Source organism: Sceloporus occidentalis, unplaced genomic scaffold (assembly GCF_023333645.1).
Source record: "Sceloporus occidentalis isolate IW3139 unplaced genomic scaffold, rSceOcc1.0.p SCAF_76, whole genome shotgun sequence".
Classification (NCBI taxonomy): Eukaryota; Metazoa; Chordata; class Lepidosauria; order Squamata; family Phrynosomatidae; genus Sceloporus; species Sceloporus occidentalis.
In genome coordinates this window covers 4466880-4483265 of record NW_028317056.1, presented here as the reverse complement: position 1 = coordinate 4483265, position 16386 = coordinate 4466880, and the positions used below count along the sequence as shown (strand labels likewise).

The 16386-nt window shown below is 41.5% G+C and overlaps 2 protein-coding genes across 3 annotated transcripts; both read left to right on the top strand.

The window, feature by feature from the left end:
• The first annotated feature begins 2293 nt into the window (after positions 1–2293).
• Positions 2294–3343, top strand: LOC149285837 (uncharacterized). The gene has a single exon (XM_089494940.1). The coding sequence runs from the start codon at positions 2294–2296 to the stop codon at positions 3341–3343; it is 1050 nt and encodes a 349-aa protein (XP_089351066.1).
• A 2745-nt stretch (positions 3344–6088) lies between these two features.
• LOC149285836 (phosphatidylinositol N-acetylglucosaminyltransferase subunit Q-like) lies at positions 6089–14774 on the top strand. 2 transcript variants are annotated; one of them, XM_089495050.1, is made up of 10 exons: positions 6089–6717; positions 7084–7215; positions 7711–7831; positions 8097–8223; positions 9306–9459; positions 10152–10263; positions 11250–11330; positions 12144–12258; positions 14148–14209; positions 14622–14774. In XM_089495050.1, the coding sequence occupies exons 1-10, from the start codon at positions 6089–6091 to the stop codon at positions 14772–14774; spliced, it is 1686 nt and encodes a 561-aa protein (XP_089351176.1). The 2 variants fall into 2 exon arrangements, with proteins under 2 accessions (XP_089351176.1, XP_089351175.1); XM_089495049.1 differs by having other exon boundaries at positions 6089–6720; positions 7081–7215.
• The last annotated feature ends 1612 nt before the right edge of the window (positions 14775–16386 follow it).

Here is a 16386-nt window from a genome sequence, read left to right as displayed (position 1 = left end):
TAGAAACAGGTAGAGGCTGCAGGTGCCGTCCTCCTCCTCACGTGTACCGAGATGCATTCGGCTGAACGCATATTCTGCACTCAAAATAGTTGGGGGAGGCAAAGAAAAGGGGCAAATGGGGGGCAGCATGGATATTTAAAGGGACCTCACCATTAAAGTGTACATTGCATTTCTCTTTGGGGTCTATTGTTTTAGGCTCTCTAGAAAAGATCACTTCTGGATGCTGGGAAGGATCCCATTAAATGCCACTTTGACCCAAGAGGGGGCAATAATATATACAGCTGCCATTCTGTTTAACTCCATCTACATATGGAAAGGCATGCACAGCCCGGGCGTATATCTCAATGTGGCCCCTCTGTGACAGGCCTGTCTGTGATAAGTAACACAGGGCAGACCACCCACCACGACTGATAAACTACACGCCCATTTCTGGGCATTTACTCGACATATTACCCCATGCTGAGCCCTACAAGGTGCCAGGAACAGTTGGGGTACCGGGGGCCCCTGTTAACCCCTCCAGTTCAGTCCAAAACAACCCGTACATTAACCTCACCTGTTGAGCAAAGCTCAGCTGCCGACCTCAACTCCGCCCTCTTGCTGCTGGCAATACAAACCAATGAAAACGTTCCGGTTCTGACAGACACCACTTCCGACCAATAGATAAACTGGCAAAAGGAACCGCTTGTGGAAACGAGGCTAGACACGCATAAACACACATCTGCGATAGGATTGGTCAAGAAAAATCTTCACAGCGGCGCCATATTTGATTTGGGCAAAAAAGCTGGTTCTGTACAATATTTCTCCAGTGCAAATTAGTTTCATTATTGTCTGAATTTACAGTGAGTAGTCAGTGAAATTAACGCGTTAATGGCAGGTGCATGTGGTCTTAACTAAAATAAAAAAGTACATTTTATTAAAAGGAATTATGATCAGTTACCCTAAAATGTCACTTTATTGGATACACAATCTCTGTGCAGGGCTGTGCTTAAGCTGTTAGCATTTAAGTAAATTCCTTAAAAAAAAACCCTGAAAACTGAATTTTTATGAAATTATCCTTTAAAACTTTTTCGGTGCCCGGTATTGGCAGTGATTTTAATTTTTCCGCTGTCCTGGCAACCAAAGGGGTGGAAAAAAAACCCGGTCAAATGCGTCTCAAAAATTGAGAAGCTTTTAAAAATGCTATTATTTTGAACATTTCTCATATCACATAAAGTAAAACATTTCTCCTGTGCGCTCTAGTTCTGTAGAAGGGTTCTCAGAGGGATGAAGAATGACGATAGTCAGAATACCGCAGTGAAGGATAAAGGATCCTCAGTTTGTTACTGAGTTTATAAATTATTTGGCTATTATTTAGTTATTTGGAGATATAGCGAGAACCTGAATGGGTTAATGGGAAAGGTTACCAGTCCCAGAATCAATGATACTTATGTATCCAATCATCTTTTTGTAACATACGTGCTTATATGATTTGTAAAGTTTACGGCGTGGATTCCCGTTTGGGCCGTGTAAGAACAATCACCAATTAACTAAGTCACCGGTGTTAAGTCAATGTTTATTTAGTTGAATGTTCTATGAGTTGCCCAATCCCGGTCTCTAACAACATTATATCCAGGGAAGCGTGTAAGGAGGATCAGCCTCCAGAAAAGTGTTGATAATCCCAGTTCATATCACATACCAAGCACGGCTGGCCTCGGACCACAGAGATAGGCGTGATATGTAAGTTCTAGACCTGAAATGATGTTTATTGCCTTACGTTTCAGCAGAGAGGTCTACGTGGGGAGCGACACCAAGTACTGGAGCTTGGCCAAGAATTAAATAGTCCCTGTCTGGTGAGAGGAGACCGATGTGTAAAGGAAGGTATGGTGTCCTATTAGGTATCGACAAAGGACGGGGTCGACAAAAAGAAGATAAAGCAAGTGCTGGGGTGGGTGCCGGGAATGTAGGGTTGTGAAGGGTCTTCTGAGAGCATTCACAGAACGGTGCAAAGGTCTATTCACTAAAGAAAAGTTTGCAGGAGAGATAAACCTTTAAAAACTGCTATTAAGGCACATTATGAACGATAACACCAACTGAGCTTCTCCTACAAGGTGGTCTGAGCAGCAGGCCCTGCAGTGTGGTTTGTATTCGGTAATGCAGAATGATATTAAGGAGATGAAATGTTCAGCTCCCTTTTTAGTGAATAGACCTAGTCGTATGAGTATGCTCAGTATCAGAATTCTCACACAATGAGAATGACATTCTGCTGATGGTTGCGGAGTTCCTTTTTTACCATTGAGTTCCTTTTTTCAGCATGATGGACCTGTCCCTGGAATTTTGTCGTCAGAAGGAAGACCTTCTTCGCACGGTACGGAGCCTGCAAGTGGCATCTCAAAACACTTTACAGAGAGCGGTCCCTTTACTCTCCTCTCAAAATGGATTGGGTCTCCTCCGTCCATCTCACATACAACAGCTCTCCCAAAAGTCTTCCCAGTTCTGTCGAGATCTAGAGGACGTAGGGAACCTTCTGCTGTTCCGCCAAGACAAGCTCACCCATAATATTTCAGTGCCAAGTGCTGGCGGCTGCAGTTCTGTCCATTGGTGTCCTGATGGTTCTCTTTATGTTTGTGGAGATAATGGTCCATGTGTCCACCTGATGGCTGCTAATGGGAAGCCTAGCCAGGTCATCCATTGCTCGGATGGGGGGCTTTTCCTCCCAGATTGCGTCACCGTGACTCGATCTGGCTCGGTAGCAGTTACTGATCTGACTGATGGCTTGGTGCGTATTTACAACCAAAACTCACAGCCATCCTGGGTGAACGTGGGTGGAAGACGCATGTCTCCAACAGGCATTGCTGTTGACTCGAGCGGCCGGATCCTGGTTGCCGATTACACAGCTGGCATGGTTCAAGCTTTCCATGTGGACGGCGCCTATCGTATCCACGGGGTTCGACAAGTATCTGGCCTTCAGGGACCAGTTCATATCTGCTCCACCCCGGATGGTGGCTTTGCTGTGAGCGAGGAGTGTGGAGATGTCAAGTTATTCAAAGGCAACATGAAACTATCTGGATCTCTTTCTCAAAAATACCAACACACGTTTGGAAACCCGACAGGAGTCTGTGCAGATCCAGAAGGGAACATCCTTGTAGCTGACGAGCAGCGCAGGGATGTCACTCTATTTCCTCCTAATGGTTCCCCTATTTGCATAGTCTCAGGGGGTCTTCAAAGGCCAGCCGGTGTGACGTGCTCCCCCTTTGGTCATTTATATGTAGCTGACTCTGGTGACAACTGTGTCAAGGTATTTAAGTATCGAGCAAGACCATATTATGCTTCCGGTAGCCCGAGGGGGTCGGGGGAATTTCCATAGTGATGGAGCAGGATTGTTAATGAAGAGATTTGCTCACGTTGAATGATTATATCATGTTACTCAATATATATAAAACTAAATAATGAATAAAATAAGTAGAATATTATAAGTGCTTTTATTTAGATATTTTTTACCCAATGTGTAAAGTAAGTAGCTTTCTCTCTCGAGTACCATGTATTGACCACCAAAAACTTTTCTCACTCACGTTACTCACAAAGTTAGCATACATTAGAATTCTGGATTCGTGGAATTCTTGAGTGTAACCGTTGGGCTTACTCACACTCTCTGAAGTATACTCAAACCTTTAATTTCCTCTTAGTCCCAGCTGGAACAATTTTACAGGTGCCAAGGAACCAAAAGTGTAGAAAACTAAGAATTTTTAATAAATAGTTATAAACCAGGTAACAGACAGTGGTCTATATAAAGCACATGGACAAGGTTTCGAAATACCAAGCCCGGAATAATCCTGCACGCTAACAACATGCACTACTCGAAACTCATTGAGCGGGGAACTCGAGATACCCAGATTATCTTAACCGCACAGACGGGAGGGTCTTCTCTACATATCTAGAAGACGAACCTTCCCTGATGTTAGTAGACCCATGAAGGCAGGAGGTGGAGGAGACACTTCTGTGAGTATCTGCTGATGACTCGAGTACTGTAAAAAAATATGAATGCATTAACAAATGTGTTGAGAAATCTTTTGGCAAGGTGCATGGAGCAGATTTATAGCGATTTCCTAATTGTGTCATAAAATATATCTTATATTTTATTGTGTTTGCTATTTCCCTGCAGGTTATGCGATTGCACATATTTTATATTACTGTAAACGTAACTATGTTACATAGTGTTCATTGCATGGCATTTTAGTATTACTTCCATAGTGTCCGTGGTTTGGAGTTTAATCCCTCTGTGACCCCATAATCCATATACCCCTTTCATTGATGCGCCTCGTTCATCCCCTGATGCCTCATTTCTAGGAGCTCAGAATGGGTATGAGGGTATCACAGGGTATCACAGGGTTCTAAAGCCCTAAAAGAACCGGTAAGTGGAGGATACTGAGGAGAGAGGGTTCTTACCAACCAGTTTTTTTTTAAACCCAACGTTTAACCCTTTCAGTTCCCTGTACGACAGCCTGGACTCTTCCCTGTTGAAAGAAAGGCTCATTGCTGGCTTCCTGCCGACTGATCGTTGGTAATGGCGCTCGCTGCAGGCGCGGGTAACACTATCATTTAAGGAATGCCTGATCACGCGATCAGGCATTCCCTTCCAATAAGTATCACTGCTCACACCAACCAGAAGTTCACTTGAGAACAGGAGAGCCCCAGGTCTTTATAGACCCTGCTGGGGGGGTCTCTCATTGCTTCCCCTGCTGGCTGATCGGAGTTACTGCAATCTACGATGCACAGCTATGGAGCCCTATTCGCTGATCATAACAAACAGATTTTGAAAAAATAAAAATGTAAAAAAAAAAATGAAATATCAATAAAATAAATAAAAAACATGAGCCTGGCAAAAAAAAAAAAAAAAGAGATATTCTCATAGGGATCTCAAGCCATGCTGCAGATAAAAGGAAATTAAAAAATGCATTTTTCTCAATCATAGTTTTTATTAATGAAAAAATAGTTTACATGTGAATTAATCTTTACTAGTAAAACTTTTTCCTATAGGGTAGTCTTATATTCAGGCTTTTTTCTTTTTTTTTCTAAATTAATCTAAAAAAAAATTTTTGGGGGGGTCGTCTTATAATCAAGCAAATACGGTATGTTATATAGGGTAAAGGAAATTTAAGCAAGATTGCAAAATCTTAATTTATTTCTATTTTAATAAAGTTTTTTTTAAATGTGTTATTAGTAAAAAAAAAAATATGTTTCGTGTATTTCTGCGATTGCAAGAGGACCCTACTTCTCCCGGACAAAGCAATGTATAATTTGGGCGGGTTCATCAAATATGGAAAAGACGAGTGATGGTTTAAAAATCATATGGTAAAGATGACAAAAAATATTTTGGTCCTTTGGTTGCGAATAACCCCGGGACTGAAGGGGTTAACAGGATCTCCCAATTCCAAACACACTCTTGACCGCTAGGTGGCAGTCATTCTGCAGCCAATGTGCTACGGAACTAAATATGAAGCGGCTCAGACGCTGCCCGGACGTATTAGAGTGCTGCACTGCGTTTCCTAGTAACAGGCATGGAGAAACCGGAAGTTATTTTGAAAGTCAGCCTGTTGTGACAGTGACCTATTGGTACTGCTAATTATCCACCGGGCATGACGGGACCGACGTGTGGCACAGTATAACAGCTTGGGTACAGTTGGTATGTATGGCAGTATGGAGATAAGGGGTTAAAAATATGTGTGGATGACATAATGTGTTTTCGTAAATATGTATTTAGGCGTTAAATCCCACCATAATGGACAGGTGATGCCTGTGGTTGAAATGTAATTTTTTTTTACAGTTAACATTTTAATGAAATAATCCTGCTCTTAATTTAAATACACGTGAGAGGGCTATAGTGATGTCTTGATTTTATTTTTCAAGGTTGAATTACATTCTGTATAATTCTGAGCACAAAATAAGGTAATAGTTGGCATAATGTTTGAACCACATTATCAGTACTCTGTCTATAGGATAAAAAATGTTGATTGTTTAATAAAAATAAATGTAAAATGACAGAAATACATAATTAACGAATAATTCATGTGACATCGAGTATCATTTATGTTTGTTTTTAATTGCAGTCACCATGGCTGTTAAGATATTCTTCCCCACGTCCTGTTCGGGAGCTGAGAATGGGCTTCTTATTGGGCGCTGGATGGCAGACCACCAGTCTGTGGTGGTCCTGGCTGTACTCCACTTTCCGTTCATCCCTGGCTATGTGAAGAAATACCTGGCTAATCTGGAACAGGTGACAGGCCTGAGCCTCTCTGTGTTAGGAACCTGGAGCAACAGAAAAGCAGAGACGGATGACAAGACGGAGAACTTTCTCAGCGACCTTAGCAGTATATTCGCACACCAGCCATGGTTACGGATGGCGAGAGAAGCTTCTAACAAGTTCTGGGATTGTGCAATTGATGGACTTGGGGATGGAGAAGAAGCAGAAATTGTCTTGGTCTACTATGATCAGCAGAAGGTGATGCTGTCGGAGTTGCACAACAAGGCTGAGAGCTCTGAAATTTCCGGTTTCTTTGATACTGTGGCGAGGAACCGTCCTCTTTTTGCCATGGACAAATATGATGAAGGTCCAATAAAGCTAACGCACTGGCAGTCTGAAGGGGTGGAAGCTAGTATTATTGTGGAGCTGGTCAAGCAAGCCTCTGTGCCTATGTGTGCTTTCTTGTCTTTCCTGCTTTCAGTAATTACCTCTATCACCAGGTGAGGAGAATGTGGGCACCTTTCTTAGACAATATATTATAAACAATATAAGTTTTCAGCTTCCCTTTGCCCAAGGCTTTGTATGTTAAACCGGAGCTCAAGCTTAATGTGCTCACAGACAATAACAATAGCCATTTTTTATATTTAACAAGTGAAGCTTTTTTTTTTTTACTATCCTTTGTACCCTACCCCCGGACCTGCATTGATTCGGATGTAGAGGTGCCATGTGGTGAAATACTCTTTCCCTTACTCTAAAATTAGAGATATTTTACCAGTACCAGTGAGATTATGAATATTTCAGAATTTGTTGGTTTTTTTTGCTCCACGTCATATCGCTTTTTTCACTGACAATCTCCCTTTTTCCAGAGTTCTGCAAGTGAAACCACTCTCTTTCCTGTGGAGCAAGCTGTCTACCTGTGAGCAGTTAGGTAAACGTTTGGACAGCCTTCGACTGATCGGCAACACCGAGGCGGCAAAGGACCACACTCTGTTTATGAGGTCTCTGTCGTGTTTATATGGCAGTCTTATGTTATTGTGCCCATATTAACTTCTTCATCAAGGCCACACTCTATTTGTTTACACTTTTAGCCCAAAACATGTATTGCTTTACTGCAACACCGCTTACCCTGAAAAGCAAAAACCTAAAATAATATAATGTGCTAGTTCTATCACATTATGTTAACGCCGAGTGTAAATAAGGTTTATTGATGATGCCCATTTATCTCCACACCCTTGTTTACCAATGTTATTGTAAATTCAGATTCTTGTTTATAGTACTGCGGTTATTACCCTAGTCAGGGGGTAGAATTTCCATTTCTGCCTGGGACTATTACCACTTTTCAGGGGTAAACACTCTCTGATAGATCCATATAACACACATCTTTCCGACAGCTCCAACATGCAGTTATCTGCCTCTGTCTTGTTACTGTGCAGCTCCCATTGTCCTTACATTGTTTGCATCTTTTGTAATGTGTCAATTTCTGTAATCTGCAGGAAGGCCAACACCTTGGTTTCACTTCTGCTTGATGTCATCCTTGGAATCGTTCTGATGTCCTGGCTTTACCAAGGGAATCACATAGGCCAGCTGGCTGATAAGCTTTTGCCTGTGGCTGATGTGAGTTTTTTTTATCACTTTATATTTAAGGAACACAATTATATGTGAATATGTGATAAAGGATGCATAGTAATAAAGTTCATGCAAAGTAAACTGGAATATAAATTAAGAAATACCAAAAGACGGTATTAGGCTATCAACAATGATGGTTGAGTACTAAATTAGTTATGTTGTCAACCGCTTGGATGTTTTATATATATACTCCCTGTGTGCTGACATATAGGATAGTACTTCCAGTTGTTTAAACTGCTCTTACTTTTTACAGCGTGTTGCAGTAGAACTCCAGGGCCTGCTGCAGTGGCTGATGGGAGCACCAGCTGGACTGAAGATGAACCGAGCACTGGATGAGGTCCTTGGTCGCTTTTTTATGTATCACATCCACCTCTGGATCAGTAAGTTGCGGCATCCTCCTCTTTGACTACACAGCTGCCGTTACACTTGAGCGTGTTTTAACTTATTATTGTCAAGTAACTGAATACATAAGAGCAAGATGTGATTATAGAGCAGGCTAATTGTGTCTGTTTGCATCTAAGCCATTAGCAATACATTATTATTATCTTTTATTTATATAGCGCCACCAGTTTACGCAGCGCTTAATACAAAACATAAATTCAAAGGCTATGACAAGACAAGAATTGACAGACTAAGACAAACCGATACATTAGGTGGAGAGAGCCCTGCTCACAAGCTTACAATCTTGAGATACATGGTGAGAAGCCTCACTGCATCACAGCTTCAGTAGCGTACCTAGCGGGGGGCGCTCCGCACCGGGTGCCGCTCATCAGGGGGGTGCCAACTTGCCGGCACCCGGCACCCCCCCAGAGACAGACAGCAATGTCCACCGCTGGAGGAGCAGGCTCGCAAGGGAGCGGTATCGGAGGTCTTTAGCAGACCTCCGGCTCCCTTGAGTGATTTTAAGCCGGGTTCAACATTGCACTATTGTCAATGTCTGGCTCAATGTATAGTGATAGGGATTACGCTGTACCACCGTCAATGTGTGCCTCAGTATATAGTGATAGGTGTTATGTTGTACCACCGTCATTGTCTGCCTCAGTATATAGTGGTAGGTGTTATTTTGTACCACCGTCATTGTCTGCCTCAGTATATAGTGGTAGGTGTTATGCTGTACCACCGTCAATGTCTGCCTCAGTATATAATGATAACAGTAAGTGTTATGCTGTACCACCTTCTGTGTCTGCGCCGGTATATAACGGTAGAAGCTATGCAGTTTTAAAGTGTGTGTGTGTGTGTGGGGGGGGGGGGGTGCCACATACAGGATCTGCCCCAGGTGCCAAATACTCTAGGTACGCCCCTGCACAGCTTTTACCTGATTTAGTCCATATCTTCTAAACAGTTTTCCCGCACAGGTCTAAGAGACTTCTGTGTTAAAAATTCCTGTGGAATCCCCTGATCCTTTTGGGGATTACAGCTATACTTTGAATCTATGACATGGTTTTTCCCTCTCTTTTTGCAGGTTACATCCGCCTCATGTCCCCGTTCATTGAAGTCATCCTGTGGTATATTGGATTGTCGGCTTGCCTGGGGCTCTCTGTAGCACTTTCAATCCTGTCGGACATTATTGCCCTTCTCACCTTCCATATATATTGCTTCTATGTATATGGAGCCCGGTGAGTGCCTCTTGTAAGGAAACTTAAGGCGTTTGTTTTTTGTTCTGTTTTACGGTACAATATTAATTGTAACCACAAGATGTCACGTGAGTGTGCGAGCATGTGTATATGTATGTATGTGTGTATATATATATATATATATATATATATATATATATATATATATATATATATATATATATATATATACACACACATACTTTTAAGCGGGTACTGAAGCTTCAAAAAGGTTTGCTAGAAAATGGCGCTGCAAGCTTAGTAAATTAAAAATAACACCGAAACTTCCAAGAAACATTTTCAGTTTCTGTATCATCAATTGTCATGTGACAGTTAAGCATTGATGGAAAATGTATGAATTGGAAAATTCTGTATGATTAAAAAAATTCAATCTGGAAAGAGTTTGGGCAATGGATTTTCTAAGGCTCTATTTAGTGATAAAAATTCAGCAGAGTAAGAGAAGCCGCATCTTTAGGCTGTGATGGGTTGATTATCAGGGTACTGTGGCTGTTCTGGGTATGACTAATCCAGAAGTGAAAGGTGTTTATAATATATAACAATACTTTGTTTGCTTGAAACTTACATTCTAAAACATATTTTCTATTTAAAATCTCTTTATTACCCGCATTAAAACTTCACCCCTTAGAAAACTCCTACAGACATGATTACTTACTGTACGTTGTCTCCCTGTTCAGCTTGTACTGCCTGAAGATGCACGGACTCTCATCCCTGTGGCGGCTTTTTCGAGGGAAAAAGTGGAACGTTCTGCGCCAGAGAGTAGACTCCTGCTCCTACGATCTAGATCAGGTACACATCCATGCACCGATCACAGAAGGTGCTATGAGCGTGCCCAGGGCAAGATAATAGTTTCCCCAAATATCCTGTAAAGGCTTCTTAACATATTTCCGGCCGAATATCAGTAGTCTTTATTTTGCTATTATCAGATTAAAAATCTGTTTTGAAAAATATTGTGCCTTGGATCTGGGGCTGCTACATATCCCATAAACACGGGAAAACATTGGCAGAGGGTTATGGGTGATTTAGTTCGGTAACAAGGGGAAGATTAATATCTCAGTAACCTTGTTCTGGATTTTTTATCTACAGTTTAATAAAACTGCAGAAAAAAGCAATTTTTCTGCTGTAATCCAATCACAAGCTGTTAAATCTGTCTTCTATTTTTCATTGTTTTGAATATTGCGGTCAGAAGAAACATAGCAGAACTCTAATTGGTAGTTTGGTTACTGAAGTGAGGGTCTATATTTGATTTGACTGAAGGGGTAGTGCATGCCTGTCCTGTGCTTGTACCAAGGGTGCACTTTAACAAGCAAGCAATTTGATGGGTACATAAAGATCATGAGATTTGTATGTTAATTTTTTTTTTGCTGACACCAATGTGATTGTGAGCCGTTGATTACGGCTTGTGCGTGCACCCTGCTTACCAGCAAATTATTATTTATTGGTTTATATAGTGCCATCATATTCCGCAGTGCTGTACAATGGATAGAAGGGATATAGCAAGTAGTATATAACATAACAATTACAGAAACGGGTGAGGAGGGCCCTGCTCAAACAAGCTTACAATCTAGAGGGATATAAAGATGTTTTAGGATGGTCAACAATTCAAGAAGCAAAATGAATTAAGATATTTAAACGAGACCTGGCACTTCTTCTGAGATGATGGGCATACTGTGTGTGTGTGATTCTTCTCTTTTGGTAACAATACGTGTTAGTGTTGTTGCTAGTTTGGTATATTGTTAATTTTAACGTCGTTCTTTTTCACTCTTTTATTACAGCTATTTCTTGGGACCTTGCTCTTCACCATTCTGCTCTTTCTACTGCCGACCATTGCCCTTTATTACCTGGTATTCACCCTGGTACGTAGATCCAAAACTCCTCTCTTTAAGGGGATTTGCACTTTTTTCGGATTAAAGATTGGAGACGTGTATTTGGGTTTAGTAAACACAAGGAGGAAGTTTACACGGGACCAGCTAATATGTAAATATTATAAATGTTAGGTCTGATTTCATTTAAACAAATTGATATAGGGACCTGGCAGTGGATAATATTTGAAAGACAAAAAGCAAATATTTACCCAGTGTTAATTGTAGGCACTGTGCACCATGTTGCATTTAACATTAATTCATTTTCCCTGGCCTGGATATTGTGTGTGTGTGTAGAAATGGATATAGATGTGTTTTATTTTGCAAATATGAAATGACTTTAGTACATCAGTATAGTCAGTCCTCAGCCTCGTGTCCTATATTCAGACTTTCGTAGCCCGTTAAATGCAAGTAGCTCTAAACTCGTATAGATTACAGTATTTTGTGGAGTATATGCTGACTTTGAAAGAAGGCCAAAAATATTAAAAAGAGAAAAAAATAGTATGCTAAGGGCATGTTGGATATGTTTAGATATTCACAACACCGAACGTTTTAAATTAAAGTTCATAATCTTTAGGAAGCCTCTTAGTCCAATTAGTCATTTTTCTTTTTCCTATGACACGGGTACAATAACAAAACTTACCAGTTAAACCCGTAGAAGGTCAGAAACATTGCATGATACTAAAAAATAATTATTGTTATTTTTGGTGTCATAGATGCACATGATGTCACCCACAGAGCAGTAGTTTAGTTTTAGGACACTATAAGCTCAGGGTTACCCCCACTGACTCTTCCCTGTTGTTTAAGTTACGTCTACTCGTGGTTCTGGTCCAAGGAGTCATCCAGATGACCACAGACCTGCTGAACTCAGTCCCCGTCTACACCCTTGTGTTGCGGCTTTGCAGGCCATACAGGTTGGCAGGTGAGTACCTGATTCTGGAGCGGCAAACTCAACCATGGCCTGGTGTGAAAGCATTCTCCAGAACCGTCCATAGTCATGCATGTGCGGCAATTACAGTCTCAAACCCTTTCAGCAACGCACTGCTATGGTGCCTAAAAGGTTAAAAGAAACTAAGTGCTAGTCTCTAAAGCCCTATGTTCTTTATTTGGGACTTCTATGTCCATTACAGACCACAGTTTAATGCTGTAATCACAACATGGGCAACATATAGTGTTACAGGCTTAATAATACCGTATTTGCTCGATTATAAGACGACCCTGATTATAAGACGACCCCCCAAAATCTGAATATTAACTTAGGAAAAAAGAAAAAGCCTGAATATAAGACGACCCTAAAGGAAAAAAGTTTTACCAGTAAATGTTAATTCATGTAAACTATTTTTTTTAATAAAAGCTATGATTGAGAAAAATATTTTTTTTGTTTTTATTTCTTGTATTTTCCAGCCTGTCCCCCAGTTACGCACATCTGCCCCCAGGCTTGCCACACCAATATGGCACTGTGGCCCATGATATGCCTTTTAACCCTCTATATGCCACTGTGCCCCATGGTATGCCTTTTGACCCCCTATATGCCACTCTGCCTCCAGAAATGCCTTATACCCCTATATCCCATTCTGGCATTTAGGGGGTTAAAATGCATATTATGGGGCAGAGTGGCATATAGGGAGGTATAAGGCATTTCAGGAGGCAGAGTGGCATTAAGGGAGTTAAAAGGCATTGTATAGAGCACTCTGCCTCCAGAAATGCCTTATACCCCTATATGCCACTCTGGCATTTAGGGGGTTAAAAGGCATATTATGGGGCAGAGTGGCATATAGGGAGGTATAAGGCATTTCAGGAGGCAGAGTGCTCTATTAAATGCCCCCTTAACGCCACTCCAGAAATGCCCTATGCCCCCATTTAACTAACACACACACACACACTCTCTCCCCCCCCTCCCCTCTCCTCTCCTCCCCTCCCCTCCCCTCTCCTCTCTCCTCTCTCCCCTCTCTCCCCTCTCGGCCCTCTCTTACCGGTGCTTCCAGCCGGGGCAGCGGGTTGACGTCGCCTTCTGCTGCAGCCGGAAGGAGGTGGAGTTGGCAGCGGGGGTTTGTATGCGTCCGTCGCGTATACTTTCCCCGGCTGTCAGAGATCAGAGATCTCTGACAGTCGGGGAAGGTATCCGCGACGGACGCAGACAACCCCCGCTGCTAGCCACACCTCCTTCCGGCTGCAGCGGACGTCAACCCGCTGCCCCGGCAATACAGCAGGAAGCACCGGTAAGTGTGTATGATGGGGGGGGGGGGGGGTGAGACAGGAGGATCCAGGTCCCCTGCAGCGGTGCGGGGGATCTGGATCTTAGTCTCCTAATCAGACTCTATTTGAGGTCTGATTAGAAGACGACCCCGATTAGAAGACGAGGGGTATTTTTCAGAGCATTTGCTCTGAAAAAAACCTCGTCTTATAATCGAGCAAATACGGTAATACTTTTTATATATATATAATTATGTAGCAGTGTACAATAGAATTATAGGCTTTTGTGCTGTAACAGAGCTTTAAAAGTCATCACACATTGTGCCATTGGTTCTTAAGGTGTAATCAGGTGGATCTTGTAGATAACAGCAAATCACACTGATCTCTGCCTGTACTTTCATGGCAGGAGCAAGCCTTTTTAAATATTTGTTACATTTTAGGGCTCCAAGAAAAAAAAAATAATAAAAAAAAAATAATATATATATATATATATATATATATATAATATATATATATAAAAATTATAAATGTGCTGTTTTAATTTGTTCATGTCTCTTTAGCTGATGTGTAGCATTCGTATCTGCTCTCACTACTAACTATATATAACCTCTGTTTCAGCCGGGGTCAAGTTCCGAATGTTGGAGCAACAAACAGGGAAACCACTAAGACTCCTGATGCAGGTATATTTTTTTTTTCTTTGAGTTTGTGGCCAGAAAGCGAACCTGAGTTTGAAATGGTTTTCAGCACTAAGGAAGGGTTCAAGAGACAGAGGGGCAACTAAAACCCAATAAAACCCAGGGTTTCTCTACTAATTAAAACTAATATATTAAATATGGTTGATGGAGTCTTTAGTCAAAGATGATGCCTTTTATTCAGCCCAAAAAAATACATAGTTGCACATTAGCGTTCAGGACCTCAAAGGCCCCTTTTCCTAAAGGGAATTGTGATTGGCTGCTTAGACTTGATTGTTTTGAACCCAATAATTATTTCTTAACTGAGATTCTCCTTGAGTCCTAAGCATGCATTCTAAAAATAAACAAATGAACAAATAAATGAAATTGTTTTTATTTATTATTTTCTCTGCTCCCGCAGATCAATTCTTTGCCATATGGAAATGTGCTGCAGCATTACAGGCTGCCCTCCAGTAGATGTTACCCCAAAGACTCCTGGGGCTCCTTGTGCAAGAAGCTGTTCATCGGGGAGCTCATCTACCCCTGGAGGCAGAAAGGAGACAAACAGGACTGAGAGACTGTGACGGTGGCTTTCTAGACTCTTCCAGGAATGGAGAAGAGACGGTGACACCAGGAGTGAATTATCTAGGGATTCTTGAACAAGTATTTTGGAAATAACTGTTTTTGAGGGTGTTACAAGAAAAAAGGAAGTATTGATTGTTAGTGTCACGTTCAGCGTGTGACATCACAACAACCGGAAGTGACTGATCAATGGAAGCTGTATTAATGTAACATTAGAAGATGTGTTTAGGAGGAAAATACGAGAAACCAGACTATGCATTCAAATGTTATTTCATTGGCATAATGATACCCCTTTATTTGACATATAAGAAACACCTTCACATTCTGTCCCTGGCCTCGTGTTAGCATCCATCACTGACCTCATGATGACATAATTCTGCGTTCAACCTTCGGTCTTCCCAGTTTTGTTTTCCTGTCAACGACTTTGTAGCGTGCAAATTCTGTCACTGCCGTTTAAGCACAAAGTAAATACCGAGCCGTTCGTCCATCACAGTTCGTTACTGGAACATTTATATTCTTAGAGCTATACTTTCTCTTGATAAAAAGTGCTGACGTAGCTAATTAATACTAGTGTGAAGCACTGATAGGAGAGGAAACGCAGCTGAGCTGGATAGGATTTCTGAGGAATAAAGGGTTAGAATGTAGTTTTAAAGAAATCCATAAGTCAAACACTGAAAGATCCACTCAAGCATAGAGTTCATGGATGTGTCTCTCCCCTCTAAACTAATTTGGTCCTACCACCAGTGACATATTCTGGCCTAGGGCCCCTGCTGCCAAGCCGGGGGGCAGATCGCCCTATTCGTTTTTAATACTGATGACTCCCGTAGGGCGTTATGTGGCACTCGGGATCGTTTCTTGCACCCAAACTCCAAACTTGTGCTCAATGTCCCGCTTAGGTCTATTCTCTTTGGATTTTAGTTCATCGGATGCTTCTCCAGGGTATTAAGACCAAGTCATTCTATCGTTCATCAATGTGCAGTCCGTGAATTAGGTCTTGATTGTTTTTTGTGGGTTTTTTTTCCCCTAAAGTCCAAAAATATCCACATAAAAGCATCATGTTTAGGTGGTGGGGTCATTTTGTGATGGAGAGAATTTGCAAGGAGATCCTTCTATATTCAAATCCATTTTTGATTTTTTGTCAATTTACCCCCCCTGTCTGCCAATCATGTTGTGTCGAATTAAGTTGCCAAGATAGTGAATGCTGTTAACTTTCATACATGTGATCCCTTTTTCTAAACCAAGATTGTTTTAGCTACTGATGTAAATAGATTTTGAAAATCCTTTTGTAAACCTTTTAATCCCATTAATTGCCAATGAAAACCATTCCAGATTATATAATATATGGAAGATGTGTATATATGTATTTATTTGCGTGTACTGCTGTGTATGGCCGTTGGTCTGTGAGATGGTTAGGGAATGGGAATGCCAGTTGGTGTTTAGAACACTCTTCGATACTTTGACCTGAAACTGGGCTACCAGGCGGCTTCAATGATGGAGGGAGCATTGTGCTGACCTCACACCAATACCTGGTTATCTTTGTTTTTCAGCTCCAGACAGTGATGCTAATTAAGTGTGTTGCGTTAGTTCACGTCACTTATTATAGC